At 62.1% G+C, this 25,034-nt stretch overlaps 1 protein-coding gene across 3 annotated transcripts; it reads left to right on the forward strand.

Annotated features, from left to right (window-relative positions):
• Positions 1–24,966, forward strand: RNF157 (ring finger protein 157). 3 transcript variants are annotated; one of them, XM_074607705.1, is made up of 20 exons: positions 1–227; positions 5,646–5,764; positions 10,156–10,244; positions 10,809–10,955; positions 11,462–11,579; positions 11,688–11,754; positions 11,911–11,954; positions 12,342–12,389; positions 12,679–12,750; positions 13,328–13,487; positions 14,018–14,130; positions 14,497–14,735; positions 14,821–14,929; positions 15,127–15,238; positions 15,606–15,796; positions 16,074–16,139; positions 16,464–16,512; positions 18,014–18,124; positions 21,864–21,904; positions 22,386–24,966. In XM_074607705.1, the coding sequence occupies exons 1-19, from the start codon at positions 140–142 to the stop codon at positions 21,902–21,904; spliced, it is 1,983 nt and encodes a 660-aa protein (XP_074463806.1). In that variant the 5' UTR covers positions 1–139; the 3' UTR covers positions 22,386–24,966. The 3 variants fall into 3 exon arrangements, with proteins under 3 accessions (XP_074463806.1, XP_074463804.1, XP_074463805.1); XM_074607703.1 differs by lacking the exon at positions 21,864–21,904 and having other exon boundaries at positions 4–227; positions 22,386–22,627; XM_074607704.1 differs by lacking the exons at positions 18,014–18,124; positions 21,864–21,904 and having other exon boundaries at positions 4–227; positions 22,386–22,627.
• Positions 24,967–25,034: the final 68 nt, after the last annotated feature.

The raw sequence follows: 25,034 nt of genomic DNA on the forward strand, positions 1-25,034 counted from the left end.
AGCGCGGAGGCGGTGCCGGGCGCGGCGCAGAGCGGAGGATGCTGCGGGTGGGGGCCGCCGCCGCCAGCCCCGGTGCCGGTGCCGGTCCCGGGCGGGAGGGCACCCCCCCGCATCCCGCCCGCTGAGCCCCGGCCCGGCCATGGGGGCTCTGACCAGCCGGCAAAACGCAGGGGTGGAAGAAGTGGATATCCCCGCTAATTCCGTCTACAGATACCCCCCGAAATCCGGTGAGCCCCCACCCCGGGGCGAGAGGTCCCCCGCGTCCCGGTGCTTGGCGGGGGAGGGGGAGCGAACGGGGAGGGGACCGGGAACGACCTTGCTGCGGTCGGCGATGCCCCTGCGCACGCCAAAGCGAACCCTGGAGGGGGGGGGACACCCTAAAAAATACAGGTCTGTTGCTGGGCGCCCTGGCTCCGTGCGGCGCGGCAGGGATGGGGTCACCCCCGGGAGCGCCCCCGCTGCGGGGGCCCCTTTGCCAGCCAAACCCAGCCCCTAAACTTGGCTGAGTTGATGCGACTTTAATGATATTATTATTTTCATTTGTACCCGTGGTTTGCAGTGCCGGGTTGGGAAGGCTGGAGCTCTTTTTATAGCCCGTCTCACCAGTGCTGGCTGCTCGGGAAAAGCTTGGGTTTAAATTCCCGGGAGGATGAGGGAGGCTGGGGTGGGAGGGATTGGAGGGGATCCCTCCTTCCCAGGGCCCTGCCCCATAGCAGCACCCCAGCCTCTGCCTTGGGGAGACTTCGCCTTCCTCAGCTCCTCTCCCTGCCCCAAGGCTCGGCGGTGATGTCTCTCCCGCTCCTCGATCCGGCCCTGTCTCAAACCTTGTGCGTGACCTTGGAAAATCCGTCCCTCCTATCCGCACCTCGGTTTTTCCTGCAAAGGGCCAGGCTGAGCGGGGATCCAGGGGGGAAAATGTGGGAGTCACAGTGCGGAGAGGTGATGGGGTCGGGTCCTTGGGTGGGCAGCGCTTCAGAGCCGTGAAAATAGTGATATCAGCAGATGATGTCCGGGAGTGCCGTGTGTGCATGGGGACTGCCACAGGATCCTTGCAGCACTGAATATTATTAATAGGTAACTATTTTGGTAGTTAATAGGATAAGGTAAATGCTTGGATCGTTAGTGCAGTGACAAATTACTTGCTAATTACAAATAAAGACCTCCTTGGGAAGAATTACAGCCAACACAAACCCTACTTTTTGGACTGAAAAGCTGTGCTTGGCTTTTTTCTTTTTCTTTTTTTTTTTTTAATTTTAATCTAGAGTCGGTTGCACAGCTGGCTGGCACATCTGCGGTGGTGGGGGTTAACCAGGGCGCTGCGGGGGTGGAGATGGCCGATCCTTGTCAGCCTGTCCTCCTGCAGAGCTCCCCCCGCCTCCCCCTTTTCAAGGCCTTTGTCGCCTTGATGCCAGCTGAAGCTGGACCACCCCCCCCCGCCCCGCCATCGGTGGGTTTGCTCTCTGCATTAAGGGTTTTTATCTTGGGATTGCTTCTTTTTTAGGGGCTCTTGAAATACCTGGGCACAAAGGAGGCTGCCAGCCCTGTGCCCTGCTCTGGGGGAGCAAGTGCACCCAGCTGAGCACTTCCAAACTCCTCTCAGCTGACAGAGGGCACCAGGCTGATACTTAACGCCAGCTTTAAGGAGGAAACTGGGGCTTTGAGGTGTGCTCAGCCAGGCTGGTCCCACCGATGGGGCCTGGGCAGAGCTGGGGGGGGGACAGTCCTGGTGCTGCCCGGGGGTCCTCGGGGAGAGGGGCAGGAGGTGCCCAGGTGACGTGGCCACCTGCACTGGGACGAGGGCAGGCTGGCGACCGTGGGAGATTATGGCTGGTTTGCTTTTAATCTGAGAGGGGATTTGCCTTCAGCGCTGGTGGCAGCTGAGCGGGAGGCAGGGGAGGACGTGCCGGGCAGCGGAGCTGATTCCTCCGTGGTGGCAGCGCTTCTCTCACCTCCAATGCCGCCTGGAAACAGCCTCTGGCTTTGGAACTGTGGCCCTGGGGGGGCGGTCTCAGGGGACCCCAGGACATTTCCCTCTCTCTGCGGACGTGGCTTTGGCTGTTTGGCTGCAGGCTCACTCGGGATGGTCAGTGCAGCCCGTGGGAACAGAGCACCCGCGTCTCCTCCCAACCAAGCATCTCCCCTTCCCATCCCGGGGGTCATGTCCCCCCGAGGCAGGGTGTAAAAGGGGTTGGTTAAACCTGCGGTTTGAAGTAAAGGTTGGGCTTTACTTCCATGGCTCTAATCTCGTGCTGGCAAAGGCGATGGGAGGGAGGGCGAGCGGGGGCTGTTTTATGGAGCTCGCCGCCTGGCTGGCGGGACGGCTGCAGGGTCCCCAGGCTGGGGCAGGTCCCCCGCTGCCAGCCCCTGTCCCTGGCTGAGGCTGGCACTGAGCTCCCCTGAGGCACACGGGAGGGGGCACCATGAGCAGGGAAGAGGCACGAAGGGGACAGTGACACCTCCAGTCCCGGGGGCACGACCCCAGGGTGGCGGCACTGCCATGGCACAGGGAGCAGCCCAGGCGGCTCCTGGGGCTGTGGCTGGTCGTGGCTGGCACCACAGCCGGGGTTTGGCTTCGCCGCCGCTGGCTCTGTCTGCTCGCTTCAGAGCCCTGAATTAAATAAGCCACAGTGTTCCAGCTCCCTGGGCGTGATGGGACACCCTGGGGCGGAAGCACCGGTGCCTTTTAACCAGTTCTGGTGTCACCCAGGCAGTGCCATGGCTATCGCAGCACCCGCTGCCACGGGGTGTCCCCGCACCCTGTGCCAGCACCGGGACAACCGCAGGTTGGGCAAAACCTGGCGCTCCCCTCATCCAGGCGCAGATGGGCCAAAAATGAGCTTTTCTATTTTAGGGGTTTTGCAGAGCGGGGCTGTGACGCTGCCGAAACATCAGGGTTCTGCCGTTCGAGAGCCAGAGGCTGCGTTGCCGGAGCTGAGCCAGACCCCAGCAGAGCAGCGATGGCTCTGGGGACAATGCATGATGTGTGCCACCGTGTGCCAGTGCCACGGGCACGGCCGCAGCACGCCCTGGGGTCTGCACGCCCAGGGTCCTCGCCGGTCTCAGGGCATCTGGGCAAGATGGCATCTCTGGCACTCACGGAGAAAAGGGGCTGACAGCATCATCGTCACCGGCTGGTGCCAGGTGTATCCCGTGTGACGGTGCCGGTGGGAACGCAGGACACGCTTTGTTCACCGGGAACCTCAGGCAATTTTGGTTTATTCCTCCTTTCCAGCAGCCGCTCTGTTCAGCCCTTCCCGCACGCTCGCTGGGCCTCTGAAGTTTAAGATCTCATTAAAGCCCGGCTTTCCCTTGGGGATGTGACCGTCCTTGACTGGCTTTCCTTCCCTGGGGACAGGCGTTGGTTAAGGATTTGTAATTAGCTGATAATAAGGTGGTTGTGGCTGGAAAGGTGCTTCCTTCCTCTGCCACCCAGCCGTGCCCAGCTGCCACCGGCACTCGGCGGGACTGGCACGTTCCTGCTGATGCCCTGGGCTTTCTCATGCCGGTGCTTCCTGGGGCAGAGCCCAGCACAACTGGAGGCTTTAATGGAAAAGTTTATGGAGGACATTCCCCGGGAATGAGCACAGGGCCAGCGCAGCCCCGCCAGGTGCCACCAAACCACGGCTGGGGCCATCGCAGACAGCCTGGGCTCCATTTTCCGGCTTTCCTCCAATGCTGGGGAAGCTTTTCTGCAGGTTTAAATATCCTTTGTTTTTCCCCCATCTCCTGCTCTCGCCCCAAGTCGGTGCCAGGAAAAGCTCCGGCTGGCCCCGTTCTCCCCGGCCGTGCTGCTGCAGGCAGCTCCGAAGGCACTTTGCTCTTGGTTTTTTTTTTTTCTTTTTCACGTGGCCGCGTCCTTCACCGGGGAGCTGCCTATAAATTATGTACGTGGAAAATGGGACCAGAAAGCAGCAGGCATCAATAATTGATGGTCGACGTTTCCTAACAGGCGCGCAGCATCCGGGCATCCCTGCGCCGCGGGGCCCTCGGGTGTAGCTGTACGGCCCCCCTCATCCCTCCTGCCCCGGCGTTACTTCCCCGCTCCTCCTCCCCTGCGGGCTCTGGGCTTGGTTTTGGATTTTAAATGCAATATTAAGGCCTGATCCAGCCCTGGGCAGTCGCTGCGTCTGCTGGAAGCCAACTGCGAGCTCTGGCTTCAGTCCCCACAAGAAGAGCTGCAGCCCAGGCTTGAGCTGCTTTGGTCTGGGCACCCCAAAGGTTTAGTTTTGGGGTGTCCCCGGGGGGGAGCTGCGGATGGCTCTGTGCTGTGGGGTTTGGGGGTTTTGCAAGCCGGACCCCATCCCCGTGGCCGAAGGGATGCAGGGTGCCGTGTCCATCCTCCATCCATCACCTCTCCTGACTCCAGGTGCTTCTGCTCACCCCTCACCATCCCGGTTCACCTCCCCCTTTCCCTTCCTTTCCCACCTCAGGAGAAATCCCTACTTTCTTGCCCCCGGATCTCACGGACAAGGAGCAGGCTTGAGCGGGCTCCTGGCCAGGCTGGGAGGAAACTCTCTTCTAGTTGAGAAGTGTCTGACCTGGGGGCTGCTCCCAGCCGGGGGGACAGGACACCCCGGTGTTTCGGCTCCGTGCTTTATCCTGCGAGGGAAGAAGGGACGTGCTCATTGCCCGACGTTCATTTGGGCAATGTGGAGCACTTTCTGGAGGGGTTGCTGACCTGCTGGAGGGTCTCCAGCCCCACAAAATCCTCCCTCTTGAAGCTGAGCCATTCCTAGGGAAGGCTGCAGGCTGAGAACTGACAGAACTCAGTTCAGTTGTGCTTTGCCCACCTTCCTGGCGGCGACCACAGCAAGCTTGGGCGGGTGTCTGCTTGGGGACACGCTGCCTTGAATGGCACACGAGGTCTGCGACGCCGGGCTTTGGGCAGGAGGAACCCTGCCCGTTTGGAGGGCTGTGTGCCTGGCCCGTGCTGCCCCTTCCCGGCAGCGTCTGGGGGGGTGCAGGAGCCAGCCCGGCTCCCCCAGGGCTGTTGATGCTCCGGCAGAACAGGCTATGCCCGCTGCCTCTCCTGCCTCCTTGGGAAATTAGCCGGTGTTTATGCAAAGGATTAGCGCTGCTCTCCCGCTCGGCCGCCCCGGGAGCCATCTCCCTTCCTGCCGGCTGATCGGGATTCGGCCGCCCCGGCCAGCGCGGGGATGGCTGAAGGTCGGGATGACCTTGGGTGGCTCAGGCTGGGCCAGGGCTCCCAGGGATTTCCCGGGGCAGGGAAAGGGGAGCAGGCACGGGGAAGGGGGCAGCCGAAACCCTGGGGGGTGAATCTCCTCTGGTTAAATCCCGCTGGATAGAGCTGCCATGGGGCTGGACCCCTGCACCGGCTTCTCCCCATCCCGGCTCCCTCTGCCCAGGCTTTGGCCATCGCGGGACAGGGTTGCTGGCAGCAAGGGGGTGCAGGCAGGGACGGGGGGGGCAAAACAGGCAGGCAGAAGGTAGCCGGTAGCCAGGAAGGGTCTCTTCTTGGCCGGCTCCCCCTTCACCTGTCCCCGTTTGTTGGCTGGCAGCACGTGAGCTCAACCCGAAATGCTCCCAGCGAGGTGACCTTGGGGACAACGCCACCTCTGAGCCGCTCCATCGGTTGAAGCCCCCCCGCCCCAAACTCAGGCGGTCTCTTGTGTTTTTCTTTCCAGGGAGCTACTTTGCCAACCACTTCATCATGGGCGGCGAGAAGTTCGACTCCACGCACCCCGAGGGTTACCTCTTCGGCGAGAACAGCGACCTCAACTTCCTGGGCAACCGGCCCGTGGTGGTGGGCACCGGGGGGAGCAGGGCTGGGGGGGGCAGAGGGGGCAGGCGTGCCCCTTCCCAAAATGGGGGTGGCTCTGTGTGTCACGGGGGTGCATGGTGTAAAGCTGCTGGCTGTCACCCCCTGCAAGGGCAGAGCCAGCCAAGCAGACCTTCGTGGATTCTCTGATGTCTAATATAAGGGTTGGCTCCCTGGGGGACTAACCCGGGTCTCCTGGCTGCCTCCGTCCACACGGCCCACGGTAACACGACGTTATTACAATATCTCTAAACTCACTGCCGAACTTGAGCTGCCAGGGGTGAATAGATTTGCAAGCAATTAGGAACGGACCAGGTGATTGCGTGACCTCTGCCTTTGGGTGCTGGTCTCTGCAGTACCCGAGTTATGGGTCATCGCACCCGCACGTATTTTCCAACCCGCAAGGGCCGCTTGTATGCGCAAACCCGCCGGCTTAATAACATCAGCTGGTGAAGAAGATGGTGATGGGCTGATTTAGCCCAACTCCTCCTTTCCCGCTCCCTTTCCAAGAGCTGCTTTTCTTCTTGCCCTTCCCAGCTCAGCCGGGACCGTCTCCCAGCTGAGATGGCGCAGGGCTGGGGACGTGCTGGAACGGGGCTGGTGTGGAGCAGAGTAGCTTGGACAGGAGCTGGTGAAAGTATTCCCCAAGCTCTAGCAAAAAAGGGAATAAAAATTAAAAAAGGGGGTGGGGGGGGGCAGCGGGCAGCACCCGTGGGTGTCGCGGTGCTGGGTGCTGCTGGCTCCAGCATGTGGAAACCCGGCTGCAGGGGAGGTCCCTGGACCCGGCAGTCCTGGAGATGTTTTTTCTGCTTGGTGCTTTTGGAAAGAGAGGAAATGAGAGCAGGGCTGCCCCGGGGGGGGGGGTTCGGTGGTGGGGGCCATGTCCCCCCCTCCTCCGGGTGCCTCTCGGCAGGGGGGGCTCAGCAGCATCAGCCCGAGCAGTGAGGGGTCGCGTGTTAGAAGGAATTCAAGGTGAGGAATTAAAAGGCACCAAAGCTTTTCTGTCGAGTCGAGATAAATTTGGCTGGTGCTAATGGCCCAGCTCCCCAACGCTGCCCGCTGGGGCTGGCGAGGCTGCTGCCATCCCGCTTTGTCTTTTCTCCTTGGAACGGGTTTTGGCAGCGTTGCGTGATCCTTCGGCAGGGAAGCGCCCGGCCCCGGGGCTGTGCCAGAGCGGGGATCCCGGCAGAGCCAAGGGCAGGACCACCCCCATAAACCCCTGAGCGTTGGGTGGGCAAAGCCAGCGCCTTTCCCTCCATCCTCTGGGCTTCCCCAGAAAATGAAAAGTCAGCACTCGGGTTCTCTCTCTCCAGCAGCGAGCGCTGAGAAATCCTCTTGATTACACTAAAAGCCTCTAAACTGCCCAGCGAGCAGTTCCCGAGTCAGACGCCCCGACAGCAGAAGCAGCGGGGAAGGTAAAGGAACAGCTTGGAAACAGCAGAAAGAATTAATATAGCGTTACAAACGAAATTGCATCGCTCCGGCTTAATTACTGACGGCCCTGGGCTGCAGAGCTGTGACCGAGGTCCCGTCTCCCCGGGGAGCGGGGGGATGTTTTGGGGCTGGGCTTTTGGGTCAGGTCAGTCTGGGGGCTCGGGTTGGGGAGGACCCTTGTTGTTTCTGGTCCAAGCATCGTTTGGGCATCTCTGATGCCACCTCCAAGACCTGTCCTGATGCCTCTTGGCTGCGATGCTTTGGCATCCTGGCCGGCTGCGAGAGCCCTGGCTGGGCTGGAAATGTCGGAGATGGCCAGTGCTTTTTGGTGGAGGATTTATTTTGGGTTCCTGGGGTGTCGAGGGCCAGGAGTCTTGGGAAAATTGTGTCCCAAGTCCTCTCTGAGCTGAGCGCTTCATCCGAGCTATTAACAGCGCTGCTGCCGCGGGGATGTGCAGGGCACCCGGAGGCTGCGCAGACTCTCCCCTCCACAGATACGGGATAATCTGGATTTTCCAGCTTGGGACTGGTTCCCAAGGGGCTGGGAAGGGCGTTGCAGGTTTAAGTAGCTGCCACTGTGCTGGGACACCTCTGCAGGGGCCGAGGAGCGGAGAAGCTGTTTGTGGCACCTGGAGAGCACGGGACGTTCCGGGGAAGTCGGGGACTGTCGGAACGTGCCGCTGGGTTTCCATGCCCATGCAAACCAGCCTGGCTCTGCTCATAGAAAAACCCCAAGAAAGACTTTTTTGAGGGTGGCTTTTTTCACTTTAGCAGAAGTCAGTCTGGTCCAAATGTCACTACAGATACATGGATGGTGTTTTGAAAGGGGTAACGGTTGCAGTGAGGTGGGGTTTTTTTTTCCTGTTGTTTTTCAGTTTGATTTAAATTGAGGATGTGCAAAAAGTGCTTTAAACAGCCCCTTTCTGATGTGCGAATCCGGCTTGTGAAATTTCATTCATTCAAAAAAAAAAACCCAAAAACCAAAACCAAAACCAACAAAGCCCCCAACCCCCTAAAGAAAGAGCCCACACGTGGGTGTGAAAGCGCCCAACGGTGATGGCAAAGTGGTTTCTGCAGCAAGAAATTTGCCTGTGGTGCTTTCCCATCCTGCCCAGCCCGACGGCCCCCCCGGGGGACCCCGGTACCCGCTTCCCCCTCCATGGCCCACCCCTGGGTGCCGCGGCAGGAGGGGGATTGCACCCACGGGTGCTCTGCCTGCCGCCACGAGCCCTGGCACTTGCTGCAGGATGGTCTGGGTACGGCTCGGCCGGGCAAAGGTGCAAATGAGCAAGACCAGATTGCTTCATTAATTTGAATAGCAGAGGGTGACGTGATGTGTCACGACAAGGCATGGCACGTCACGACATGGCTGGGCTCCAGCTTGGAGGCCTTTTCCTCACTTGCTCCCTTCCAGCTGCGAGGGATGATTCTGCAGGTGCCCGTTTAAGCCTTGTGACCCGTTAAAAAGCTCATTAATACCAGATTAATGACTCAGCTGCCCTTTTCCCCTCCCGGAGGGGAGGGAGGGGGTGGCAATTCCAAGGTGCCATGGATTTGTCTTCCGAGTGCCCTGTGCCATCCTCTGCACTGGGTCCAGCCCAGCTGCGGGGTGGTGGGACGTGGTGGGTGATGCCCAACTGGTGGAGGAGGGATGGGGCAGGCCCCTGCCTGGTCCTGCGAGCTGCCTGCCCCATCCCGTCCCCCTGAGCCCGCGCGGGTCCCCCAGCCCCATCCATCCTGCTCTGCAGGGCTTTGGGGACTGGGAAGGTGACGATGGCTTTCCCACGTGAGGGCGCCAGGGACATGGGAAATGGGCACCTGGCTCCCTGCAGGGTGTCCCCAAGTGCCATCTCTAATTCAGTCTTGTTCCCTCAGTATTGGGGTCCTGCAGGCGCCTCGCTGTCCCTGAGCCCCCCCTCTAGGCTGGGGACAGTGTGGGGTGACAAAGGGACCCGGGCAGCCTGGCTTGGTTACTGATTCCCTCTCCCAAGGCAGAAATTGAGCCCTTTGGCTCTTGTGAGCATCTGCCATCCCCGGTAGCACCTGACGCCCTCCTGGCTCTGGCTGTCCCCTGGCACATGGTGACAGCTCGCCAATGACCAGGCGTTAATCCTGGCGTAAGCCACTGTCTCTCCAACGTGTGCTTGTGTCGTCCCCCCACAGGGGCTGATCCTTCCTTGGGGATCAACCTACCTGAGCGATGGAGAGGGGGGAGATGGGTCCTGCATCCCTTCCCCGGTGCCCTCAGTCTCCCCGGGGTGGCTGCAGTGCCAAGGAGAGGGTGTCCCCCGGCTGCCACCGTGTCCCCTCTCCCCAAAAAGCCCTGTAGCCCCTGTGCAGGTGGACAGGAAAGACCAGGAAGATCAAGGTCACCTTGAAGGATGTCATGACTCCTCTCCCTCGTAGCGCGGCTCCGTTGGTTCCCTGCTCCGGGCATGGCGCTGGCAGAGACACCACCACCCAAATCCCCTCCATCCCAGGGAGAAAACAGGGACACTTGTGTCTGTCCTTGGCTGGTGGGCAGGGAGGGAGCTTCAGCCTCCCCCCGCCCAGCCTCATCCGGCAGCTCCAGGCTGCATCAGCAGCCTAAAAACACATCAGCGGCTGCCCGCCTGCCCTGTGCCCCGTGTCCCCATCGCCCTCCAGCCAAAGGGACAAGGAGCAGCCCCTCTCTGCATGTCCCTCCTGGTGAAACTGTCCCCTGCAAGGGGTTTTGGGCTTGCTCTTTGCGGACAGATGTCCCTGTCATCATGCTGCCTGGTACCCAAATGCCAGCGGGAGCTGCGGATGCTCAGCACCCATCAGGATGCGCAGGCCACCCTGGCTCCCTGCATCCAGGGTGCTGGGTTGGGGATGGGTCAACAGGGGTCCAGGGATAAGGTCCGCAGCCACTGTAACCCCTCCATGTGCACCTGCCTTCACCGGTGTCTCTCTCGTCCTAGTTCCCTTACGCTGCTCCACCTCCTCAGGAACCCGTGAAGACCCTCAGGAGCTTAATCAACATCCGCAAGGACACGCTGCGCCTCGTCAAGTGAGTCCCGGGTGGGGGAAGATGGGGCTGGGCACCCCACAGCCATGAGCCACAGGGAGGGGGGGGTCCGGCTGGACGCTCCCAGGGGATGCTCTCATCTCGGCATGGGCGGCTAGAGGGGACGAGCCATTGCTTTTCAAATGTGCCCCTTCCCCTGCTGGCACGGGTGAGCTTCCCGCATGCGGGCACTGGCTGCGCTGGCTCCAGCGCCGGATTAAAGGAGCTTAGTGCTGCCTTTGAAGTGCTTTGCTTTTTCTTCCTCCCCCACCTTCCAAAGGCTTTGTTGGAGGGAGGCTGGGGATTGCAGCTGGGCTGGGAGATTCAGGATTATGGCTGAAATCTGCCTGCGGTGCATCCCAGTCTGCTGGCCTGACCTTGGGCATGGCGGGCCCTCCTGGCGTGCCTCAGTTTCCCCTGATGGAGTGGGCAGCCCTTTTTGGGGCCATCGGTGCCGAGGGGAACCTCGCGCTGGATGAGCCATCTTTGCCGTGGGGGGGACAATCCTGGGGCACCCCGAGCCCTCCCCGAGGGGGGCCCGTCTCCCGACACCTCTGTGCTCCCCAGGTGCTCGGAGGAGGTGAAGACGCCGGGGGAAGAGGTCAGCAAAGCCAAGGTGCACTACAACGTGGAGTTCACCTTCGACACGGACACCCGCGTGGCCATAACCATCTACTACCAGGCGACCGAGGAGTTTCACAATGGCGTGGCGAGGTGAGGACCCCCAGCCTGGCCCGTGTCCCCCTGAGCACAGAGCTCTGCTGACGGAGACAGAATTTCTCCTCCCCGGAGCATCTCCCCTCCTCGGGGCAGGAGGCAGCTGCTGGTGTTGTTGAGGCTGGAGAGGGGGGTTCCTCACCTCTCCCGGCTGCCACCGCCAGGTCCCTGCCCTCCTCCTTCCCTGTCCCATCCCACTCCCTCTTTTTACCTCCGGGTCAGAGCTGAGCCCAGGAGAAATCATTGCCCCTCCTGGTCCCCACCAGGTTGGGGTTGTCCCTGTCCCCTCCTTGGCTGCCCTGGGGGTGTTTTAGCCCCATGGATTATTTTAGCCCTTTTTAGGACTTCCTGCCTTGTCCCCAAGAGGCATCCAGGAGGGGAGGGGAGGGGAGGAGTGACCCCCCTCTCTCCCATCTTCCTGGCATCCCTGTGAGCCGGGGGAACCAGGAGGAGCGTGGGGACACCCACGGTGCCCCTGACCCTGTCCTCTCTCCACGGGACAGCTACATCCCCAGGGACAACAGCCTGCAGTCGGAGACAGTGCACTACAAGCGGGGGGTGTGCCAGCAGTTCTGCGTGCCCTCCCACACCGTCGACCCCTCCGAGTGGAGCGAGGAGGAGGTGGGTCCCGGTGGCATCAACCACGGGGTCGGGGGACGGTTATGGACGTGGGGTGAAACCTCCATCACTGCTCCATCTCACCAAGCCTCTCCTCCTGTCTCTCTCCAGCTGGGCTTCGACCTGGACCGGGAGGTGTACCCCATGGTGGTGCACGCAGTGGTGGATGAAGGAGAGGGTGAGGAGGGGGTTCCTGGCTGGGTTGGGCTTTCCCCAGTTGCTGGCACCGCGGTGCCCAGCCCGTGCACCAACGGGGCAGAGCCTCCCGCTTCTCCTTGCTGCCACCATGGCCCTGCGCGTCCCTGAGCCCTGCGTGTCCCTTTGTGTCTTGCAGAGCACAATGGGCACTGCCACGTGCTGCTGGCCACCTTTGAGAAGGTAAGTGCCAAGCTGGGGCTGTCCTCACCGCTCCTACCCCGTCACCCACTGGGTGCAAGAGCCTGGAGAAACCCCATGGGGCTCGGAATGGTCCTGCTGGGCTGGGGCTGTTTTGGAGCTGCTCTAGAAATTCTGGGAATATCCCCCAAATCCTTGACTTTAAGAACCCGCTTTTGAGGCCTTTGGTCTCAACTCTTGTCTTCCTCGCTCCAACGTCTCCAGCCTTGCCATGTGTGTGACATCCCGCACCTGCCTGCTACCGGGGTGTCGGGAAAAAGCGGAATTGCTGTAAAACGGGCTGGTTGGGAGCGAGGAGGGAGCGGTGGCAGCTACGGGGTGGGTGGGTGCTCAGCCCCGGTGCCCACCCGTGTGCTCTCCTCCCTCCAGCACAGCGACGGCACCTTCTGTGTGAAGCCCCTCAAGCAGAAGCAAGTGGTGAGTATCCGGGTGTCCCTGCGGGTGGTGACAGCTACCGCCCTGCACAGCCCCCGGGGGGAAGGCGGCGAGGGGCCTTTTGGGGAGCAGCACACCCCGGTGCGGGCAGCAGCCTGCCCCTGCCCTGCTCCTGCCTCCCACGGAGCTTGGGGATCACCGGGAATTTCAAGTGCATCGATGCAAGGAGGAACAGTGGATTTTGGGGTGGGGTGTGGGGGGGGGCTGGCCTGAGGAAAGGGCGGGGGACGGCTGTGTCTTTGCTCCTCACCCCTTCCCCGCGGGGTTGCAGGTGGATGGTGTGAGCTACCTCCTGCAGGAGATCTACGGCATCGAGAACAAGTACAACACGCAGGACTCCAAGGTACGCGCCTGCATCCCGCAGGCTCCATCCCCCCAGCCTGCATCCCGCGGGTCGTCCCTTGTCCCCCCTCCCCTTCCCCTAGCACAGGTCCAGCAGCTAAAACACACACGGGGCAAGAGTTTGCAGCACAACGTGGAGCTGCCTGGGGCGGTACGGGTGTCTTGTGGTGGCATCGAAGCTGCCAGAGGCAGGAAGCGGAAGGATTGAGCCTTTTCCCCCATCCTTCGTGGTCCTTTGTGAGCATGATGGCTGGATCCTGCTGGCTTAGGAGGGCACTGTGGGGCTCGAAGTATGGGACGTGCCTCCTCCCCTGCTATATATAAATATATGTAGAAGTTGGGGTGAAGGATGCATCCCTCCATGGGATGCCTGGTGGCTCCATCTCCATCTCCCAGCCTCCAGGAGGGGAAAGATAAGGTCTCAGGGTTGTATTTCAAGAGCAGGCAGCCCAGGGACACAGGCAGGACCCCACAGCGAGTTCTTGGGGCACCCAGCCTTTATTTTAGGGCACCCACCCTCCTACCACGTGGGCTGGGGACCCCGAGGCCGAGCGTCTCCCATCTCTCCCGTGGGGCAGGTGGCCGAGGACGAGGTGAGCGATAACAGCGCCGAGTGCGTCGTCTGCCTCTCGGATGTCCGCGACACCCTCATCCTGCCCTGCCGCCACCTCTGCCTCTGCAACACCTGCGCCGACACCCTGCGCTACCAGGCCAACAACTGCCCCATCTGCAGGCTGCGTAAGGGCCGGGGGGGCTGGCGTCTCTTGCGGGAGGGGTGGTTGGCATTTCCAGTGGGGGCTGACATCTCGGGAGGGGGTAGGTGGCATCTCCAGACAGGGCTAACATCTCTTGCAGGGCTGGCGGTTGGCCTCTCCAGAGGGGGCTGGTGTCTCTGGTGGGGGGTGTTTGGCATCTCTGGGGGGGGTAGCTGGCATCTCCAGAGGGGGCTGGCATCTCTGGGAGGGGGAGGTGGTGGTTGGCATCTCCAGAGGGAGCTGGCATCTCCGGGGGGGGAGTGGGGGGTGGTTGGCATCTCTGGAGGGAGTGGATGGCATATCCGGGGGGGGCTGGCATCTGAGAGGGGAGGGCTGGCATCCCTGGGAGGAGACTGGCATCTCCCATCCTTGGGTTTTGGAGTCCCTCCAGCCCCGCACGCAGTGATGCCATGCAGGGATGCCCCTCCTTGGGAAATTGCGTGGCATTTTGCGGGGGGTCGGTCTCCTTTCCGCACCTGGTTTTCACCCCATCCTTTATCCCCGCTGCCGCAGCTTTCCGAGCCTTGCTTCAAATCCGAGCCATGAGGAAAAAGCTGGGTCCCCTCTCGCCCACCAGCTTCAACCCCATCATCGCCTCGCAGACCTCCGACTCCGAGGAGCACTCGGTCAGTGTCCCCCCTCCCCCCCCGGGGGGCTGCGGGACCCCGGCCGCCTCCATCCACCCCGCTGGGGCCAGGCCAGGGAGGTGTGGGGACGCATGTGCTTCCCAGGGCCAGGGTTTATCTTTTAATGCAAGTTGATATGTAAAAAAATGCAAGTCTGATACTGCAAAAAAAAAAAAAAAAAAAAAAAAGGGCTTTCGGTTGGGTGGAAAGATCATGGATTTGGGGCTTTCATTGGTGCAGGGAGTTTGTCCGTTCTCTGTGTTTTGGCTTCTCCCTGGGGCATCCTGATCATTCTGACTGTAGGTGCCGGGGGGGCAGCGAAATGGCCTGGGGGGGACCCTCACCCCATCTCCCCCCTCTCCCCAGTCCTCGGAGAACATCCCCCCGGGCTACGAGGTGGTGTCGCTGCTGGAGGCCCTCAACGGGCCACTGACGCCCTCGCCGGCCCCACTGCCACTGCGTGCGCTGGGCGACCCCCCCGGCGCGGGGACCCTGCCCTCCTACGGCAGCGATGGCCCCCTGCCCCCGCTGCGGGCCCTCTCGCCCCTCGATCGCCTCCCCGAGTGCGGCCCCCCGGGGCTCAAGCTGAAGAAGAGCCTCTCCAAGTGAGTACCAGGGTGGGCGCGGGGGCTCGGGGGGGTTTGGGGGCTGCAGGCAGGGGTGAAGCCCTTTGCTTTGGCCCCCGCACAGGTCCGTCTCGCAGAACTCCTCCATCCTGCCCGAAGAGGAGGATGAGAAGTCGTGCACGGAGTCGGAGCTGAGGGTCGCCAGGAGGAGATCCCCTGCCCGGCGCGAGGAGGTGAGCTCTCTCCCAACCGCGCTGGTGATGAGCCGAGGCACTGGGGGGGCTGTGGGCTTGGGGGTGGCTTGGGACCAGAGGGTATGGCTGGGTTTTGCCCCTTCTGGCTCTTCCTCCATCCATAAGGATGCCTGGGGGAGATGGATCCATCCCTGATGAATATCCCCCATCCCATCCTCCCCGCTGGGGTCTTCCAGGAATGCGGCGCGACGCCAGAGAGTGAAAACCTCACCCTGTCGTCGTCGGGAGCCATTGACCAGTCCTCGTGCACCGGCACCCCCCTCTCCTCCACCATCTCGTCCCCAGAAGGTACGGCACAGCGGGGCTCCCAGGTGCTGGCAAGGCAGGAGAGCGGGATCGCCGTCTCGGATCCGTCCTGCTGCGGGGGGATGCAGAGGGGGTTTGAGTGGTCCCTTCCTACCCCGCTGTTGCGTGAAGCTTGAGGGTGTCACCTCTGCTCCATCACGCCATAGACCCAGAGAGGGGGGCTGCGAGCCCCGGGACACGCTGCTGGCAGCTTTCCACCCATCACACCTCCGTGGCGAGCAGCAGGTCCTTGCTCCATGCCCTGCTTCTCCTCATTAGCCTCATTTTTAATTAGCTGGTGCTGTGCCTTAACTTGTGGCAGTGGGCTGGGGGGGTCCGGTGGCCCCGCTCAGCCCCTGCTCTCCCTCAGAGCCCGTCAGCAGCAGCTTGGCTCAGTCCGTCATGTCCATGGCCTCCTCCCAGAGCCAGCACTCCCAGCTCAGCACCGACACCGTGTCCTCCATGTCCGGCTCCTACATTGCTCCTGGCACTGAGGAAGAGGAGGAGGGGGACATGCTCCCCTCGCCCGCGGCCGCCAGTGCCACGGCCTCCGACGGAGAGGTAGGGGCTGGGGGGGTTGTGGATGGTGCCCATCGCCCCCACGTTCAAGAGATTCCCCATGGGATGTCCCATCCCTGGAGGGGTTCAAGGCCAGGCTGGACGGGGCTTGGAGCAACCTGGTCTGGTGGGAGGTGTCCCTGCCCAGGGCAGGGGGTGGCACTGGATGATCTTTAAGGTCCCTTCCAACCCAAACCGTTCTGTGATTCTCCTTGGAACCCACCGGCACCAGACTCTTTGGGTCTTTTTTCCTTCCACCTTTCCCACCTTCTTCCCGCAGTCGACACCTGTGGAGTCCCCGGATATAAACTTCGTCAGCATCTCGGCCGAGGAGCGCGATGCCGAGGTAACCAAAACTGCCCCCTGAGGGGCTGGGGACCACGGTGCCACCCAGCACGGCGGGGGGACCCCGCTTGTGCCCGGCTCCAGCTGCCTGCGGAGGGGGAAGGTGGCAGCTGGCACCGCGTTCCCCCGGGGCTGGGCTGGGGAAGGGGCTGCCTGGGGGATGGATGGGGCAGTGGGGCTCTCCCCTATCCAGGATCATCTTCCTGGTCCACAGAAACCCCTGGGGATGGGGATATTCCCTCAAAGGGACTTGGGGACAGCCCCCAGCACGGTGCTGGGACACTGTGGGGCTGCTAATGCTGACTGCCTCTCGCCTGTGCCGCAGGGCAACGACGTGCTGGAGGACGAGGACGCCTCTCCCACGCAGGAAGACGGTAAAAGGCCCCGGGGTCGTCGTTGTCCCCTCTCTTTCTGTTCGCTGTCACTGGCGGGCAGCCGAACGAGTGGCAGATGCTGTGCTGCCCCCGGTTCCCCTGCCTGCTGGCTGCCATCGGGGAGAGCCCGGAGTGCCTCCGCGGACACCGGGGCCGGGAAAGCATCCGTCACGGGGGGGTTGAACGCCAGTGGGTGGGGGGAAGCCAGCTGTCCACGGGGACCCCCGTGAGCGCGGTGCGGAGCAGGTGTGCAGGATCCAATGGCGTTTTCAACGGGCCAAGTGGGAAAGAGGCTTCTCTGGGTTTTTGCTCTCGCCAAGAAGGTCTCTCTCGCATCTCGGGAAGTCTCCCCCATAGGGACCCCTGTCTCGGCTGGTTCCCATAGGAAGGGGCTGCAAAACCATTCCCTTTGGGATGCTTTCCTAAATTTTTTTGGCCTGTCCTCAATGTGCTTTCACAAGCCAAAACACACCCATTGAGGGCTCCTCTTGTCTCCTCCCACGGGCTCAAGTAGTCAAGGGAAAACACGGTCACCCCCGTGCCATCGGCTACCAGCCGCCTTGGATTTCTTTGGGGCAATAGGGAGGCCCCCAGTGTGCCCCCTCCCGCCTTTGCAAGTCTCTCGTTAGCAAAAATGTGCCAAAACTGTTCTCCCATCCAACCTGGACTCTCAGCTGAGCTGGAATACAGGGACATCCATCCCCAAAACATGGCCTCTGCCCTCCAGGGAGGCTCTTGCTGATGGGGAGACTAGAATATGACAACTGGGGAGCAACTGGTGGCTGTGGTGGATATCCATGGGCATCCCAACAACTCCGGGAGCAGGACAGCCTTTCTCCTTAGGATACGGTCCTGCGCCCATTCTCAGTGGGGCTACTGGTTTATTTGGGAACATCTCTCCTGAGGCTTAGTTGCCTGCATCCTATGGATGCAGGTAAGAGCCTGGGGGGCTGATCTCTCGGACGGGTGATGCTAAGAAGCAGAGTTACCTCCCTCAGCCCCAAAAGCCTCCATCCCCCCTGCAAAGCTTGGCTACGGCTTCTTTTGCCCCACGCATCCAGTTGCTGCCTCCTCCCGGCATCTCCGCGGCTCTTGCACATGCGCCGATGGTGCCGGAGAGGCTCTGTTGGGAAGTGATGGGTACCACCGTGGCCGGGGACCTCTCGGCCGTGCTGGAGGGGAAGGTTTGGTCGAACCCCAGGCAGGCGGTGGGGGAGCAGGTCCATGCGTGGCCGGTGCCCATTGTCGCTCTGTCGCTGCTCTCCGATGCGGCCGGTGCAAGGAAAGGAGCAGCTCGGACCGTGCCCACGTGCGTTATTGTCCGCTCTTCACCCGCTCCCCTCTAGATGCATAATTTTTTTATCTTTTTTTTTTTTTTTTTTTGAAAGAGGGTGGGGAGGGGAGAGGAAAAGACCCAGAAACCCCCACACCCCACCGCTAAAAAGGCAACGGCGAGCCCCAGCGCCGAGCCGCGGCGTTAACTGCCTTAACTCCCTTCCAGGCCCGAGGACAGGCGCTTTCCTCGGTCTGAGGTGTGACAATAACAATGACTTGGGCATCGCACACGTGAAAGCGCTGGACAATAAACTGTGCTCTGAGGCCTGCTTACCTGGTGAGTGGCCGTCTGCTGAACATGAACTTGGGGTGGGGGGGACGGATCCACTCTTCCCTGTTTCACCCCAGCATCCCTTTTGCATCCAATCCCTCCTCTCCCACCGCCGCATTCCCCAAACCCGCCATCGCCATCCCCACCACATCATCCTCACGGCATCTCACCACCCGTCCCACCGCGGGGCTGAGCACCAGGCACGCCACCACCCAGCAGCCATAGGCTGGGGTGACTTGTCGCCAGCGGGATGTCCCCAAGGCGTTGCAGACTGGCTTTGCTGAGAGGTCTTGTCCCTTGGCCAGGGGGCTGCTGGCACCCCGGGGGGCACTAGCCCTCCCCATGAAGGTGGTTGTGTGACACGATCAAAGCCTGGTCCAGCCTCGTGGTGGGCGCAGGAGTGTTTTGGGTCGGGATGCGATCTGCAGCCCGTCCAGCCTTACTGCAGGGGCTGCCTGCCTCCTCCTCCTCTTCCTCCAGGGCTGGGGAGACAGGGCATGTCGGGTCAGGTCATCCTTCTGCAGAGCCCCAAAGTTCATCCCTCTTTCCCATTTCTTCACGCTTTCTCTTCCACGCTCCTTCTATTTCTGTTTCCTCCCCTCCTCTCTCCATCCCTTTTTTTCCTCTTCTTCCTCCCTCCCAGGCTCCTCCGTCCGCGTGGAAGTTCATGTTCGCTCTGTGCCAACACGGTTTTCTCAACCCACGCTTGTGTCCCCTCCCTGCCCAGAGTTGCCCAAAGGTGACAAATGTATTGGTGACCCCCGGTCCCTGAGCGGGCCAAGGGGGAGAGGGCTGGGGACCCTGCCCAGCGCTACAGGCTCCTCTCCATCAGCCTGGGGGGTGGGGGGAAACAAGAGGGGGGGAAAAAAGCCAAGACGAAGCCCTCTGAGGGTCCAGGTCTCCATCAATACATTTGTGGACAAGCTGAGAGCAACTCTGCCCCTGCCTTGCCCCTTCGGCTAAATTTGTGGCACGTCCCAGACCTGCAGCGGGTGTTGGAGAGCCAAGAGGGTGGGTGAAACCAGCCTGGCCCCCCCTGGGAGGGGAAAGTCCTTCCTCCCTCCCTTCTCCTCTGGGAAAGCTTCCTTGCCTGTTCCTGGTGGTTTCTGCATTGGAGAAACTCGGCTGAGGCTCCTGGGGAGGAACAGGCGCCTGCCACAAATGCCTCTTGTCCCCTCCATCACCCTCCGGCAGCAGCTGGCTGAGCCCCGCCGGCACGGGGGGCTGGGGAAGGGGCTGGGGGGGTCTCAGCAGTGCCCCTGCCTTTGCTGGGGGTCCCAGCAAAGCATCCCCTGGCCGTGGCACTGGCCAAAGCCATCCTTGACTGCATCCCCCTTGGTTGTGCCGGGGGGAGGATGAGGAAGGGGGAGCTTTGCAGCCCAAACGGCCCCGGCACGGGGTCAAATTCTTGCTCTGCTGCGAGGACTGCAATGGCCTCGTTCCCCCCCCTGCCTGGACCAGGATGTGCAGGATCTGGCCCCTGGGCTGAGCCCAGCCAAGGATGCGCTCTCCACCCTTTGGCCACCGCCTCTGTCCCTGCATCGGGCGACTGTGCTGCTTGGAGCCCTGGGCAGGGAGCCGCGCTGCCGCCCGCATGAGAGGGGCAATCCGGCCTCGGCATTTGCTGGGAAAACTGGGGGGGCTGCCGCTCGCACCGGGGCCGGGGGCAGAGGAGGTGCAGAGTTGGGGGAGTTCAAGGCTGCCCGCAGTCCCCCTGGGGCCGGAGGGAATAACTCCAGGGATGCAGAGCTCTGCCCTAAAGGGGCTGGGGGAGGATTGCCCTGGGGGTTCCCGGGGTGCTGGGGGGGGCGAAGGTGATGTAACGGCCAGTTGGTCGTTTTCTGGTTGCAATCGGTGTTTTGCAACGTTGCTTTTGTTAATTAGACTCAGGGCAGCTTCTTCCTTCCCGGAGCCCGTCCACTCCCCATCAGCAGCCACCCGCTATCGGGACTTGGCCGCTTTGCGACGGGGATGATTTGAGGCATGATTCCATACTGGTGCTGCTGGGTTGCAATCGCAGGACTGGTTTGCATGCACTGGGAAAGTCCTTTTGGCAGAGGTTTCTTGCAGGCCTGGATGTAACCGCATCCACGGGGCCGGCAAGAACAGGGGGGACTTTTACTTTGGGGCCAGGTGCTGTTTTCTTGAAAGCTTAAAAGAAAATCACCTTGACCAGCGATGATGATGATGATTCTTCCTCCCCCAGTTTCTCTCATGGGGAGGTTTTGCCATGATGAGACCCATGGGTTGGTTGGGTTTTGCCCTCTCTGTAATGGACAAAGGCGTGGGACGTGGTTCCTCAAAACGGAAAGGTTTGCTCATCCCCAGCACTGTTGTGAAATCTCAGCAGATTTCAATCTTGGTTGGAAAAGGCTTTGGGAGGAGGGGAAAGGCCACATCCTGGGGATTTTGGGACATGAGGTTTAAAGAAAACATGCAGACCTGTGTTCTCAAGGGGATCCTGCTGAGACCCGGGGTGCGTGGCTGGTCTTCCGGGGTGGTCCCTGGGGCTCCGAGCATCCTCTGCCACGGAGAGGATGGCACTGGAAGGAGAAATTGGGGGACAGCACCTGCCGAAAAGGCTGGCGGCGAGGTGGGGAGGGCTGGGGAGCTGCTGCGTCGGAGGCGGCAGAAGACCAGAAATCCCCCGAGGGTTTTTGCTGGTTTAAACCTGTGGCTGATGGGAGCTGTAAGCGATACGGCAGCGGGCTGGGCGAGCCGGTTGGGTTTCGCCGCGATGCTCTTTGGGAGCCGGTCTGCGCAGGGCAGGTCTGACGGCTGGTAACAGCGGTGGCGGGGGGGGGCACAGACACCCCCCTCCTGCAGCCCAAGGGGAGAAGAGGCGGGTGGGCGCGGGGCCAGGTCCCCGCTGTGGGGCTGGACTGCGTCCTGCTGCCCCCAGCCCCGCTCCCCGGCAGCCTCCCAAGGGTGCGCTGAGCTGAGCTGGGTCTCTGCACCGGAGCCCTGCAGTGACTTGTGCAATGTCAAGCTCTTAATGGGATTTCGGTGTGCCTGTCTATAGGGGTGTGTGTACGTGTGGTCCTCTTTAATTCTCCATTCCCTCCGGGATCCGCAGATTTAACGTGCCTGGCGCTCCTCACCGTAAAAAGCCGGTTGAAAAGGCAGCTGTCACCTCCCATAAATCAGCAGGCGGCGGGTTTTTGTTGCTCCCTCTCTGGGAAAGCCTCAGCACTTGCCCTTGACCTTGGGGGTGCCCTTGCATGGCCCCCATCCCCCCGGGGCTCAGAGCTGCCCCCACCCCTGCCCACAGGGCTTAACCTCACTGGTGGGAGCAGCCGCCCTGCTTTTGGGGTGCACCCCCTTCCTAAGGGCACCACGGAGCCTCTGATCATTCGGGTGGTGGGACGCGAGCCGCAGACAGGCAGGTCCCGAGCTCTGCCCGTGGCCCTGCCCCGGCCGGAGGGTGCTGCCTGGACCGGGAGCCTGCAGCCGGAGAGGAGGCGTGCGGGGACCTGGCTCCCCTCGCGCCACAAGCATGCCCACCCCTCGGTTCCCCTTGGCACGAAACCCCGGGGGGGCACCACGCATGACGGCCCCCTCACACCATGCCCGGCGGCGGCTCCCTATACTTATCCCAGACCCGTTCGCAGGCGGCGAGCCCCCGCCATCCCCCCCCACGGTCGCCCCGTTTGCTCACTCGTGTGCATGCCCCCCCCCACTCCCCCACCCCAGCACCTCCGCTCCCACCTTCACCATGTGCCTTCTGGTCTCTCCTGCCACGCAGCCGCCGTGCCGGACTCCTGCCCCATTAACATTGAGGAATAGGTATGAGACCCCCCCAGAGCCTGCGCCCGCCTCGCGCCCCATCACCCTGGGGGGGGGATTTGGCGCTGGGTTGGCGCCCCTCGTCCTGGCATTGTTGGCCAGTCCCCTTGCTCTCCTGGCCTGGGTGACATCCCTTAGTGCCCAACCCGCAGCCCCCACAGGGCATCCGCATGTGCCCTCTCGCTGGGCATGGGGGGGCAGAGGCAGCCCCCTTCTGTGTGGGTTATTAGAACCTGGCTATGGCGCACAGTGCTTCCCATTCACCCCTCGGTATTCCCGAGAATTTGGGGGTTTAAGGGGCTCCCCCAGCCTGGAGAGGTAAGTGCAGGCGTTCGCCAGCCCTCGCTGCAGCCAAAACCCTAAGGGGGGGTCGGGGAGGTGGGTGTTATTTGGGGAGACCAAATTGCATCCCCCATGGAAAGATGAGCCCAGCATGCTGGTGGGCGTTAGGAGCCCCTAACCCCCCGTTTTCTCCCCCCAGGCCCGGAGGCAGCCAACAACAACGTGCGGCTCCTGGGGCAGGTGCCCTGGCCCCACCGCCCCCCCAGCACCCGAGACCTGGAGCAGGCAGCAGCCCCCCTGCCCGTGTGAGGGCTCAGCCTTGGTGGGGACACGCACCCCCCTGCCCGCCCGGAGGGACCCTGGTGTTGGGGCACCGCGGGCATCGCCACCTCCATCCCTCGGCTGTAGCGCGACTGATTTTGGAAAGAAAAGATGGTAACCTCGACTTGTCCTCCTTGGCCCCCCTGTGCAGAGGGGGGCCAAGAGCCACAATCACCTTGGAGCCCCCCCATCAGCACCTTCCCGTCCTCCAGCCCCGACAGGGACAGGCTGGGGTCCCCCCCTGCCCCCGGCCATCTCACACCCCTGGCTCCTCTCCCCCCCGGCGTGCAGAGCAGTGCTCAGTGGGATGGGATGGGGTCACCCCACAAAGAGGGTCCTGGGATGTGGCCAGAGGGGGACAATGGGGTGAGGGTGCCCAGGGGTGTGGGTTAAGGATGTGGCATTGGCATCCTTGGTGCACGAGCTGGTGACCTTCATCGGGGGCCGGCCCCCCCAGGTTTGCTGGCCTGTGTCCCTGCCGTGCCGTGGGGTGTCCCCATGCCATGCCGTGGAATGTCCCCATTAATGCACTGGTGGTGATGGTGCCCCCCCAGCTCCCCCTCCCTCCGCTCTCCTGGGCAGCAACATGGGCTCTTGGGCCGGGCCCGTGTGGTTGCTTTTCCCCAGGGATGGAGCGGGGTGGGTAGGGGACATGGTTGTCCCCCCTCCATCACCAGCCCCCGGGGCATCACTAGTTTAACCTCACTGTCTTCCGCCCCGCTGTGAGCTCGGGGCTTGGGGCTGTGCCCTCTCTCTGGAACAAGTGCCAAAAGTGTCACCCCCCCCCGTCCCACCCCTCCTGCCCTCTCCATCGCACTTTGTAGCAGGGGGTGGATGGGGGTGCGAAAGCTGCCCCCCACCCCTCCATCCCCACCCCTCCGGCCAGTGCTGGGCTGACAGCATAAGCGGGTTTTGCTCAAGGGGACAGGCACGCAGGGACACCAATGGGGCAGGGACGCAGCCACAGACCTCGGGGACCTGATGGGATCATTGTCACCAGCGGTCATTGTCGGAGGCTAAGCTCCACTCCAGAGAGCATCAGGGACGTTCTGAAGCCGTTTTGAGGAGCATCAGACCCAGCATCCCAATCTGGCGAGCTCTGGAGCTGTTTGGGCCAGCCCGGGGAGGGGAGGCTGAGCCCTCCCTTTCCCCCCAGCTGGTTTCCTCAGCAGCAGGAGCCGGAGCAGAGCCCCCAGCGCAGATGTGATGGCAAAGGCCACCTCCTCCTTGCAGGAAAAAAACATGTTTCAGAGCTACCTTAGGGCAGAGGTGTTCATACAGTGACAGCGACGTCCCGCAGTGGCTGTGTGCAGGGAGCGGGTCCCCACATCAGAGCAGGGGCTGTGCCGGTGGCCATGGCTCCTAAAGGGGGACAAAGCCCTTTTTAGGGCCAGGGTGTGTTTTCTCCACCTGGGTCACAGCCAGAGCTGCAGCGGCTGCTTGCTGCAGGGTGTTGGTGTCGGCCACCCTGCTGCTCCCTCCTCCGGGCTCCCCCCATCCGCCGTATCTCCCATCAGCTCAATAGCTCCCAAATTTCTCCCTGGGAACCTGGAGCTGGGCTCTTGATGGGGGCGGGGGGGGGTGGCATCTCCAAACTGCCATCCCGTGGGATGGGAGCTGCTAACAGCAGAGAGGGCTGGAGCAGCAGGGGACAAGCCTTGTGCCCCGCTCAGGGACACGCTGCCATGGTGGGGCTACTACCCGCAGGTCTGGGTGTCCTGGTCCCAAGGAGCCACCAGCACCGTGCTGGGCACAGGGAGAGCTTTGGGGGTTGACCATCGTGCTGAGCTGGGAAAACCAGGGGGGTGGCAGGAGACCGGCTGCTCCCACACCCTCGGGCATGGGCAGGAGAAGGGAAAATCAGGCTGATGCTCCAAGGGTGGCTCGCCTGTCAAAGCCCACCTTTCCTCAGTTTCAAAGGGAACAATGAGAGCTCTCTGCGACCAGGCACCACAGCGTAGGGCTGGGATGGTGCTTGTGGCTGCTGGGAGGTCAGGGCTGAACAGGCAGGTCCTTTGCTCAGGAGGGTCCTGGGAGGTGACCGGGAGGGTTTTCCAGCTGCTCTGAGCTGCGGTGTCCCCAAGGCTGCAGGAGGAGCCCAGCAAGCTCATGGGGTGGCTGCTGGTGAGCATAAGGCAATAGAGGAGCAAGGAAGATGCTGCTGCCGAGCAGCGTGCCACTGCCATGGTGCGAGCAAAGAAATAAGCATCCTCCAATTTTGGTGTGGGCGACACCAGCGCTGTCCTCAGCCACCCAGAAGGGACAAGGGGCGGACAGGAGCCGCCAGTGCCAGCAGCGTGGGGTGAAAGGCAACGGCCCCCTGTTTCAGGGGGCAGCCCCTTGTTCCAGCGATCCACCCATCAGGGATTTAAGGAAGGAAACCAGATTGCTGCTTATGACTTTGCTTTGAGCATGTTTTGGATTTCAAGAGTATGTTTAATAAAGGGTATCTTACGTCGACAAAGCGTCCAGAGTCATTTTGTGGCTACAAGGCAAGGACAGTTGGGGTCTTGGGGGCTCAATGGGC

This window comes from Larus michahellis, chromosome 14, assembly GCF_964199755.1.
Source record: "Larus michahellis chromosome 14, bLarMic1.1, whole genome shotgun sequence".
Classification (NCBI taxonomy): Eukaryota; Metazoa; Chordata; class Aves; order Charadriiformes; family Laridae; genus Larus; species Larus michahellis.